At 34.2% G+C, this 12,522-nt stretch overlaps 1 protein-coding gene across 1 annotated transcript in view; it reads left to right on the forward strand.

Moving 5' to 3' along the window:
• The window catches only part of LOC137646263 (uncharacterized), a 19,330-nt gene extending 7,324 nt beyond the window's left edge, over nucleotides 1–12,006 (forward strand). The window contains exons 2-8 of the mRNA XM_068379383.1: nucleotides 1,434–1,595; nucleotides 2,331–2,508; nucleotides 4,069–4,224; nucleotides 5,397–5,582; nucleotides 6,952–7,068; nucleotides 7,834–8,000; nucleotides 11,898–12,006. Of these exons, the coding sequence (XP_068235484.1) occupies nucleotides 1,434–1,595; nucleotides 2,331–2,508; nucleotides 4,069–4,224; nucleotides 5,397–5,582; nucleotides 6,952–7,068; nucleotides 7,834–8,000; nucleotides 11,898–12,006 (1,075 nt within the window). The remainder of the gene's footprint in view (nucleotides 1–1,433; nucleotides 1,596–2,330; nucleotides 2,509–4,068; nucleotides 4,225–5,396; nucleotides 5,583–6,951; nucleotides 7,069–7,833; nucleotides 8,001–11,897) is intronic.
• The last annotated feature ends 516 nt before the right edge of the window (nucleotides 12,007–12,522 follow it).

The raw sequence follows: 12,522 nt of genomic DNA on the forward strand, positions 1-12,522 counted from the left end.
TAAAAGATAATAACAAAGTACGGTAAAATTACAGTCGCCTGTATTTTACTGAAATACGGTTGAGAACAGTATATTTTTACGGAGAATTCCCGATTAAAATTACGGTGTTTTTTTTTTTTTTTTTTTTTTTTTTTTTTTTTTTTTTTTTTTTTTTTTTTTTTTTTGACAGTGTTAGCACATAAACTTCATTCAGTGCGAACTTGAACATATAAGCTTTCTGGTAACCATCATTTGAATAAAAAAAAAAGAAAAAAAAAAGAGGAAAATGCGTACGTGTTTATGAAAGTGAATTTAAACGAGTTACAGAATAGCAATAGCATGGAAAGAATTGCGCTCTTTGTAATCGAAGTGGTTGTGTATTGGTATACATGTAAGGGTTTAGGTTATTATTGATAAGGTACACAGTATATACGTATCTATTGCAAACTTACAACTTTTCAAGGAATGTTTTCAAACTTACCTCTTACTTCTGGGAAGATTTACATACAATCCATTTTCAAGGGATGTTTTAACTCGAAAAATAAGCCTTTTAAAATCCATGATAAACAACGCCCCATAATGAAATGGGAAAACTACAAGACAAAGGAAAAGACTCACACATACTAACACACACACACACACACACACACATATATATATATATATATATATATATATATATATATATATATATATATATACATACATATATATATATATATATATATATTTATATACATATATATATACATACATATATATATATATAGGCTGGAGGAACATAGAGAGTAGAGGTCCCCTTTTTTTGTTTTGTTCTTGTTGATGTCGGCTACCCCCCAAAATTGGGGGAAGTGCCTTTGGTATATGGATATGGATGTATATATATATATATATATATATATATATATATATATATATATATATATATATATATATATATATTTATATATTCATTAGAAGTGATCTCTTCAGATTCCCTCTTCGCAATTCCTCCTCATTTGTTACTCTCCCAGTCCATGGGATCTTCAACATTCTTCTATAAAACCATAATTCAGCTGCATTAATTCTATTTTTCAAGTTCTTGTTTAATATCCATGTCTCTGAGCCGTAAGTGTGGACCATACATAGGCTTTCAGTGCTCTTATTTTTGTAATTAATCCCTATCCTGTTGTTTGTTCATAGGGTTTTCAAAATGATGAAGTATATTTTGGCTGTTAGTATTCTTTTTTTATATCTCTTTATTACATCTTGCATCATGTGTTATTATACTACCTAGATATACAAAGGCCTTTGTTTGTTTTATTTTTCCTCCGTCCATTATGATGTTGCCATTTGGAGGTTCCAGGACATTAAAAGCATTAAAACCACTGTTTTCAAGCATTATAACTCCCGGCTATTTCCCCTTAAATTTTATTAAAGGCCTATCCTCATTTCATGTGACTTTATTCCGGCAGGAAGAATGACAAGATAGCCAAAGAGGTTCCATTCCCCGAGAGGAGAAAGATCCTTGATCAGATCCACCTGCGAAGGAGACAGAGTGATGATTTCCACGAAAACCTCAAGAAGAAGATTTTTGTTGCTATGCCTGTTATCTCTGTGCTGTTTCGTTTTCAAGGGTAGCGATGTTGTATCCTGGTATGGTGACATGAACTCACAAGACCCTGTGTTCAGGTGAGAGAGAGAGAGAGAGAGAGAGAGAGAGAGAGAGAGAGAGAGAGAGAGAGAGAGAGAGAGAGCGCTAACTAAAGTTCAGCAATGATTGTGTTAGCTACCCTACCAGTTGGCTCTGTTATAACATGTCTGATTTTCCAGGCTTCTGTAGGAGGGTGCAAAAATGGAAATAATCATTGCGAGTATCTTCAAATAAAAAAAAATCCTATGCATGTAATTTTTAATGAATATTGATAAACGTGAGATTGTATAAAGGCCGGGTGCATCACAGGTGCGCTACGAAATTAGAAACAGCCACTATTGTTAAAAATTCCTCAACTGGAAAATCACCCAAGTTTGTGTTCACTATTTCAAAACTTGTAAAATGGTGATCCAACAATCAAACGTGTTTGATGCTTTGAACAATTAATCTTTCAGTTGTAGTTAGTAATGTCTTCCACGTTTTATACCTTCGAATTATAAAAGTTTAAAACAATTTTAGGTTAGGCAAGCATTCTTAAACTTACCATTAGATTTAGTTGATAATATTAACATAAACCTTAGTGCCAGGTAAATAAATGTTGCCTTTTCTTTACTGTCTGATTAGTTATATAAAGGATCATGCAAACACAGTAAAAGAAATCCCACATTTTGTCAATAAAAATAATTCGGATTTCACAGAGCTCATAATGTCCTTTCAGAGATAGCACCTCCTCAATTATATCATCAAAAACTGAAAGCCAGGACACTATATTCAACGGAACACTTCGAAATGAAGTGGAATACTTCGAACGCCTCCATAAGACGAACGGATCTTGCAGAAAGCTGTTGAGTCTTGGAGGCTTCTCGTGCAAGAAGTATATGGACGGGGACAAGAGGGTGAGAACAGTTTTTTTTTTTCTAAATGTGATCGATTTATGTGCGTGGAAAGTGCTGACTTCTTATCTATATGAATCTCTTTTGAGGACAATTGTGCTATTGAGAAATTTATGTATATTTTGCCTTTAACAACGATTGCGTTCATGAAGCTGATACAGCAACCGGAAATAGGAAAATAATAGGGGGATTTAATTCCTTGGTTTGCTTGGTTTGAGTATTGTGAAAGGCCAAGAGAAGAGTATCAGACGGAGAAAAATAAACGAGAAAATCTAATAAAATTATAATGAAGATTAAGCCCATATATATATATATATATATATATATATATATATATATATATATGTATGTATGTATGTATATCTATATCTATCTATCTATCTATCTATTTATATATATATATGTATATAAATGTATATGTATGTACATATATATATATATATATATATATATATATATATATATATATATATATATATATATATATATTACAGCAAATGCATAAAATACGTTACCTATTCTATATAGGTATGCCATTAATTTCTAAATTTCAACACAGAAACATGAATATAGTAAATTCTTTATTCACTTACACATATAGACACACAACCAATTTACTCGTTTCATGACGGTGAAAATTTCTAGAAATATTTAGAATTGAAGCAACGACAAAATCAGTCGTCGAATCAGTCATTGGAATGCTTGTTTGCCAATGAATTACGAAGACTCTTGGACTAAGGGATATATTGTCCACGCATCTAAATAATGTACATAAAATCCTCAGAGGAATTGAAATATAAGCAAGGAAAGAATTGGTAACAAAACATAATATCGTTAATTCTAATATGTCATGATGGAAGGAAAATTGGTGACTTCATACGATGATATCTGGAGAAACAAAGCGTATCTTTTTTAGTTATCCATTGAAATCATTATAGACCTATATTTTAAACACCCTTCACAGTAATATTTGACATAAACTTTGAAATACGTTTGCTATTCTTTCTGGATCATTGCTTAGGCAGTCAAGATTAATCATTTTAGCTTTATCTTTGCCTCAACTAATTTCCAGCATGCAACGTATATATTAGGCCTACATGGCTTAATATTTTGTATGCATGGCGTAAATATATGAAGCTGTAGGAAGTTCTGTCCATTTATAAATCCGATTTCAGACTTCTGCTGTCTAATGGTTTGTTGTACATTCAAAAACAAATACTTATTGGTAAATGAAAGTTATCGAATTAATTGCCCATCAGGAGAACAAATACTACTGATTTTTTTTCCTTTTCTTTTTGCAATAGATCGTAATTTTCGACTACTTTCGCCCTGTAATATTTATCTTAAAGTCTTCAAGCAGTTCACTATTCCAAACCAACAATATCAACGACAACGTTTTGTTCTTTAATGCAGGAATAAAATTCTATGAGTTAATCGTAGCTTTGGCCTCGAATTTTAAACCTTCCTAACAATAACTTATCAAATTTATTTGAACAAAATTTAGTCCTGAGACACCAGTCATAGATGAAGTTTCATCATAAAACATTTTGAGTCTTTCGACAGGTCTGTTTGGACAAACACCTGATGCCACCTCGGAACAACTGTTTGGTTTACTCGTTTGGAGTCGGAGATGACGTCACCTTCGAGGAGTCACTCAACAGATTGCTCAACTGCGAGATCCATTTGTATGATCCGCTGAATGACTCATCTTGGCTCCAGGTGGGTTACGATTCTGTTGATGTTTGTGAATAGTTGATCACTATTCTTCTCTTATGTCTCTCGTTCAAAGCCCCCAGGGCATGGTCGCAGCACAGGTCTCTTGAGTACAAACATTGGACCATTAGGATAATTACTGAAATAGTCAACCCATGTCATCAAATGCATTTTACTTCTTCTCGTTGTTTCTGTTGTGTACTTGGAGATACGTACTTTTTAGATCAATAATGAGGAAGACTCTGTTCTGAGCAACCTGTGTTGCAACAACCTTCTTAGGCAGATTAACCATCTTGTAAAATGAAGCAGTTGATGTTTGTGAATTGTTGATCACTAATCTTCTTTTATGCTTGGTCATAGCACAGGTTTCAGAGCACAAACATCCGGATATCAGAAGACCTACAATATTCAAATAACTGTCTTTGAAGCAGCAACAAAGTACAGTGAGGTGTTAGCCATGGTCATCAGTCCTCGTGATGAATAAATGTTTTATTCGTTATTGAGAACAATCCCCTATCTAACAAAACTTTCTGAATTTCGAGTATCAATGAATGCTTGAGCCGTTTTCTTATTAGTTATGATATCAGCCACAGCTTTCGTTAAACATCCTGAGGAAACTGCAGAGATTGAAGCAAGAGTAGAGGCTGAAAAAGTCTGTGATTTATCAGAAAGTGCTGGTGGCGAGTGAAAAGCCCTAGCATAATGTTAATTTTTGTTACAATGTTTGCAATAAGCATTCCTTGTGGGACTCTGTATGGGTGGATGCTTGTTTAACCTGTAGAAGAAACAAGATCTCGAAGATGCTGCAACCACTAGAATGTTGGCATAAATGTTTTCTGTTGACTCTTGAAATGTTTGCTCAATGTGCACAACAACATTTATCGATATCATAGGTTAAGAGTAAGAATCTGCATGCTTCTGAGCCATTTCAAGAGAGTGAGTTTGATAGCAAGCTGTTTGAAGATCGAGTGCAGTATTCTACAATAAGCACTAGCGTATGTAAGATGATGTAATACCATTTATAAATGAATCACGTATATAGTCATTATAAGCCTTTTCGGATGTAACTGTTCTCCAGTTATAATGCATGTTTAGTCATTTCAGAACATGCAGGTATTTGTCGATTTACACTATATATAGGATCGTAACTAAAATCTCAAAATTTTCTTATCATGCAGGGTACCCTTTCAAAAAATATACATTACCATCCAATTGGAATATCATCTGCTGCCAAAGAAATCCCCCCAAAAGGAAACTTTACAGAAAAGCTTTTCTTGACATTCGACAAGATTCTCGAGGACAATGGGCACCTAGGAAGAACTATCCACTACCTCAAGATGGACATAGAGTCATATGAGTGGGAGGTGAGATAATAATCTTGGATTACGAACGATATTAAGAATCAGGATAATCGAAAACAAAGAGAATGTATTCGATATGAGAAATATAGGAAAACGATTTGCGTCCGTATTAAGCAAGGATGAAAGTTTGTCTTAAAACAAAATAATAAATACTGGTTTTGTCTTAGTTGGTTGCACAGGAGTACTTGATATCATACAGCCAAGAGATACGGAACTTTAGTAGCATGGTTTGAACACGACATTCTCTTTGACGGAAAAGACTAGGAAGTGTTGATTGGTATGAAGGAAGATTTATCAATTTTGAAAATTTAGAAACTTGGTAGAGTAAGTGAACTATTAATTCTTTATCAAGAAATTAAATGGCTTTCTCTATAGATTTATTCGACACATATTATCATAGGCCTAAAATAGTTATTGGTGAGCTTTGTGACGCAAATGTTTGTAGAATTGTCTCCTTATTAATACGGAAGTACTTATTACCAAACATTTGAGTGGTTATTATGCTAAGTTCCCTTGATTTATCAATTTCCACGAGTAGGTTAACCATTCATCAATCATTTTATATAATGAAACTTAATCGGGCTTGTCACTTTTATTCATATTTCTGGTGTCTATAGTGACCACAAAGATTCCGGGCGAACTAAGCCCTTACCCCTGATGACTTCATAGCCAATCACGTTGTCTCCCGTGATTGGCTATGACGTCATCAGGGGGTGGGGCTTATTTCACCCTGAATCTTGGCGGCGTCTATATTTGCTGTTAAATCTTTATGAGGAATTCGTTTGATCATTGAGTTCACCTGTACCATATTTCTCGATTCTTTCGGTAATTCAATTCTTCCATGAATAATTTAAACAGAGCCTTTGGAAAAATTATACAATTGTATATAATAGATCTAGATAATCGATACAAAATGCTTTATAAAACAGAAAATGAACTTTCATCTTTCTTTGTTCGAGTATTGTAGTTGACATTAAGGTTCAATTTTGATAATTGGTTTCTCCTGATTGAGGGTGTGTAGGGGGGTGGGGGGTGGGAATATTGCTTCTTAGGAGCAGTGGTGTCAGACAACTGACCTCATTCCTAATGTGTCAAATCTAAAGATATAGTTCTTTCCCTCTGCCTTGAACGAAAAATTTGTCTGTACTTTACCTGATAACTGAAGACTTAGTGAGATATTATTTTTAATTTTTTTCATTATAACGTCAATTTGAAAAAAAAACAGTAATTTTTTTTTTTTTTTTTTTTTTACCATTTTTCGACATTATACACAATATAGTGGTAATTTGCTAATATAGATTTAGGCATAAAAAAATGATAATCGTAATGTCATTACCTTTCGTTTAATACATAGCAAAGAATCTCTTCTCAGGTATTGGCATATATGTTGAACAAAAACTTGCTCGACAACGTTCTGCAACTGGCGATGGAAATTCACACGAAGCACATCGAACTTCTTCCTTATTCTAACTGGCTTCCAGTTCTCCAGGTAAGAAGAATCTATGAGTACCCAATCATCAAAATGAACTCCCACCTTCTTGCGGTGAACATTCCTGACTTCAAAATAATTTTCCTTGTGAGAGACGCAAATGAAGACATTTAGATTTTGAGACTATTTTTCTAGATAAGTTACCTATTATTGATATAAATATTATTTTTTTTATGAATTATCGCTGATCTGATAATACCTCTGATCTTTTATAAGAAACTAAATTATGAAATATTGCTGCCTAATTTCTTCTGGTTTATATTTCAAAGACAATTTACTATAGAGTAGTTTTAACTTACTACTAAAAGTGTATAATAGTTGGAACATAAAATTGACAGGTAACTTCTTTAGTACTGTGAAACTGCCTTGGTTCATTGTTTTATAAGACGTCTTTAACCCAGTTGGTCAGCCATTGTCTCTCGACAGGCAGTTCCAGGCTCAATGCAAACGAGATATTTCTTCCGTTAACCCTTTTACCCCCACAAGGTTAAATTTCGAGCACATTTTGCTATATATTCTTTTTAAATTGCTCTAACAGGCTTAATTTGTGTCCTAGAGAGGTCAGGTTGGTCTCATTCTTTTGGAAAATGCCTGAAGTTTTTCATAAAATCATCAAAAATATGTAAAAAAAAAAAAATGCATTTAACAGTGTTTTGCAAGAACGTACTGGTACGTCCTTTGTTGTAAAAAGTTTGGTAATATATTTCCCGTTCACGCTGCCTTGTACAACCAGTATATCAGTATCAATTTCGGATTCCATTTCAGATGCAGTATGACATTTTGGCGCAGCTTGAGCGTATTGGGTTTCGGAGAGTCAGTTACATAATCAACTACAGTGCCTTTGGGGCCATTAAACTCCCCTATGAAAGTCAACTCCGGCCTGGATGTGGCGAAATATTTTATATCAGAGATCCCACTACCGTGAAAACCTGGTAAAGGAAAGGTCTCTAGAGATTTCTTTATTATTCTACATTAACAAGTGTAGGTTGTATAGAGATAAAAATAAACATACAACTCCCCTATGAAAGTCAACTCCGGCCTGGATGTGGCGAAATATTTTATATCAGAGATCCCACTACCGTGAAAACCTGGTAAAGGAAAGGTCTCTAGAGATTTCTTTTTTATTCTACATTAACAAGTGTAGGTTGTATAAAGATAAAAATAAACATACACATTTTTATTGAACTTCTAACCTTTATATTCAACGTTCTAAAGGCTTAAATACACGTTAAAAAAATCGTCAAAATTTTGCATCAAAATTTTGATGCAAAATTTGATCGTGTGTAGGACATTTTGATGTCAAAACGTCCTACACACGATCAAATTTTGCCTCAAAATTTTGATATCAAAATTTTGATATCAAAATTTTGATGCAAAATTTTGACGATTTTTTTGAACGTGTATGGGCCCCTTTAGATTCATTAAATCATTTATATTTCTCTCGTCATTTCCTTCCTATAGCAGGAGCGTCTTCTGGTCTCTAAAAGTTGGGGAGAAATTTTGAAAATTCTATGACTAATATTAGCAAGCCTATGCAGCTGGGCGACTGGGGTCCTGTAACCACCTCCTGAGAAATATTTTGAAGAAATTAACGTGATTTGGTTTATTTGATGCCATGTGAATATGAATATTTGGTTGATAGAAAAGGATGGCTGACTTAGTTATATTTGGCAGACATCCTTATGATATAGTTCTACTTAACTCTATAGAGGCTATGATGAATAAGAAATAAGGATAGATATAAGCTTATTATAGTATGGTGGAGTATATTATAGGATTTATAGGTCTCCACTGAGTGTCTAATATATTAGTGCCCAGTAGCAATAAAAACCTTTTATTCCAAGTTTATGGATGGCAGCCAATGAGGTGGTAAATAAGTGAATGACAAAAAATGAGAATGCACTACTTAAGAGAGCACTAGGTGGAAAAGCAAGAGAAAGTATGGAAGGGAGCAATACTGAATGAATTGATTGTTGAGTGTACGAAAAGAAAAGTTTTCAAACAATAACATAGTTGGATGAGAATAGATGCCTAGGCTTGTAGTGGAGGATATAGATTCTAGATCAGTGGTTCCCAACCTTTTTTTCAGTCATTTCCGCCTTGCACCCAGTTCAACCATCCAGATTTCCCCCTTCATGCCCCGCCCAGCCCTCATGCCCACTCGCCAGAAATGGGCATGATATTCCAATTCTCCCCTTGAATATCATGTCAGTGAGAAATGATATGATCCTATCACAATGGAATGGCTAACAACAAATTGCCGCACGTACTATGTGGACATTTTCCGCTTGTTTTAGTTAGTAGGTAGTGTAATTATTTCCCCCCTGGAAGCTTCAAATTTCCCCCCAGGGGGAAATTTCCCCCAGGTTGGGAACCACTGTTCTAGATACATGTAGACAATTCATTTATGGGCACCCCTTCGAGGTTTATAGCATTTTTACAATTAATAAAGAAAGTTATTACTTCTGGATGTAGCCAAACAATATAGATGAATTCATCATCAGCATCATCATCATCGCCTACGCCTATTGATGCAAAGGGCCTCGGTTAGGTCTCGCCAGTCGTCTCTGTCTTGAGCTTTTAATTCAATACTGCATTCATAATCTCCTACTTCGCGCTTTATAGTCCTAAGCCATGCACGCCTGGGTCTTCCAATTCTTCTAGTGCCTTCTGGAGCCCAGTTAAACGTTTGGTGAACTAATCTCTCTTGGGGAGCGCGGAGAGCATGCCTAAACCATTTCCATCTACCCCTCATCATGATCTCATCTACATATGGTACTCGAGTAATCTCTCTTATATTTTCATTTCTAATCCTGTCCGGCCATTTAACTCCCAGTATCCTTCTGAGGGCTTTATTCTCAAATCTACTAAATCTATTGGAGATTGTTTCATTGTCATGCCATGACTCATGTCCATAGAGTGACACCGATCTCACTAAACTGATATATAGTCTGATTTTTATATGAAATTTTAGGCGATTTGATTTCCAAATTTTACTTAACCTAGCCATTGTCTAATTTGCTTTTTTTCAATCTTTCACTAAATTCTGATTCTAAAGATCTGTATTGGAGATCATTATTCCTAAATACTTAAATAATTCTACCTCATTAATCCTTTCTCCATCCAATGATATTTCATCTTCCATTGTATACTCCGTTCTCATCATCTCTGCCTTTCTTCTATTTATCTTCAGCTCCACCTCGTGTGATATTTCATGTATTCTGGTAAGCAAGCATTGCAAATCCTGAGGTGTTCTGCTAAGAATGACAGCATCATCAGCATACTCTAGGTCTGCTAAATTCCTATCACCAATCCAGTCCAATCCTTCTCCACCATCTCTGACTGTTCTACACATTACAAAGTCCATGAGGAGGATAAACAACATAGGTGACAACACATTCCCTTGGAGTACTCCGCTGTTCACTGGAAACTCACTTGATAAGACTCCATTAACATTAACTTTGCATTTGCTTTGCTCATGAACAGACTTGATCAAATTTACATATTTAAGAGGAATTCCATGATAACGCAGGATTCTCCAAAAAATTGGCCGGTGCACACTATCAAAGGCTTTTTCATAGTCCACAAATACCATCAAAAGAGGATTTCTATATTCTATGCATTGCTGTACATGTCTCGAAATGAAAATTTAGTCAGTGCAACTTCTACCTTTTCTAAATCCTGTTTGTTCATATCTCAGCTTTTCATCAATCTTTTTCTCCATTCTCTTAAGAATGACAGATTTACCATTTAGCAAGTTTTAACTTTAAAAAATGATGTATTTGTAGAAAAATAATGTCTAATAAGGAAATGAAATGTTTAGGTGCAGCAAAAAAATGAGAATAAATTCACAAGCAGCTGCTACAAGCATTGGTGTTTGTCGACTTCGTACGTAAACAATAGGTTACATCAGTCAAAATTAAAATGAACAATTAATGTAACCAACAACCCAATGAAAAAGGATATAAGCTATTTCTTTATCATTTTGTACTAATTTTTGTTGAGTATATATCTTATAGTATTATAACTAGCTTGATTACAAGCATCTTTTACTTAAGACTTGGAGGGAAAAAATGGGGGGTGGGGTGGCAATCAATATACTGTCCCCCTTAACAAAGAGTGGGGAGGTATGTACCCCCTTCCAGCCACAGACGACACCCATGACCTATAGAATACAGTTTAATTCTCCCCAAAGCCCTGCTTCAAATCCATCCCTCTATATTTATCTCTCATCCACTTTTCTAGTTACCATATCCATCCTCCTATAGGCCTGAACAAAATGTTTGCTTTTACTATAAAATACCATCATATATAGTAAAATAAGAATAATCTATTATCAGCATACACATAAATACACACACACATACATATATATATATATATATATATATATATATATATATATATATATATATATATTTGTGTGTATGTATGTATATATAAATACATGAAAATGCACATGAATATGTGTATACGAGCATGTACGTTATTTTTAAGAATTAACTTTTTATTTCACATATTTTGTTACAAAGTCTTATGCAATCTCGTTTATGTATGCTGTATGACCCATACAAGGTATGAACACGAGGGTTTATGTAATTTCCACGGGGTTAGAAGTGCATGAAAATACTCAAAGTAAATTTACTCTTTTTGTTTTAATGTTTCGAGGAGTAATTGCGTGGAGATAGTTGAGAGAGAGTTGCCTCGTCATGTACGTTGGAACTCGTCTGCTATTTGACTAGTTGGTAACTTTGGTGCCATATGCCTGCCTCCAAGCTTCCAGACTATGTCCTAGAAAGAACTAGAATGATTAAATTGATGTATATTAGCCTCCAGGAATGCTTAAGCAGCAGAAGGGACCCAGCACATCTCTTCGAAAGAGCCAAAGTTCGCAAACCCTCTCTCCTCTCAAGTGTGTCACCTCTCAAACGTGAATAAGTTTTTACCCAACGTATATCTCGTATAGTGTTGTTCAAACACTGGTGGAATTTACTGAATGTTAATTCAAGTGAAGTATATTAGTGTGAGTACATTCAAAACAAAAATTTTGTAACTGGCCCTGTGAGATTTAGGTTAAACAGTGAAGTATATCTATTTTGCTTATCTGGTCGGTAACCTTATGTAAGCCTAAATACGTAAGTATAACAATTGCATTTATGTAAATTTCATTTAGTGATTAATCATTAGTGTTAAAGTGCTAACTGTTTTCATTAATTATCAAAATCAAATATTTTTATAAATCAATTTCCAGTGAATCAAGAGATTGTATAATTTTTAATTAAGTATCATTTTCTTGTCATAGTCTAAGGTTTTGTTCAGATTTAATAATATCGAGTAATTTATTTTTGGTGTTAATTCTTTTGTATTGTTAACTTTTTAAGGAATATATCTACTTTTGTAAAGTGTGTATTATTTCAATCACCAATATTTCCAAACAGAGGTTGTTTTTGAAAA

Source organism: Palaemon carinicauda, chromosome 1, assembly GCF_036898095.1.
Source record: "Palaemon carinicauda isolate YSFRI2023 chromosome 1, ASM3689809v2, whole genome shotgun sequence".
Taxonomy (NCBI): Eukaryota; Metazoa; Arthropoda; class Malacostraca; order Decapoda; family Palaemonidae; genus Palaemon; species Palaemon carinicauda.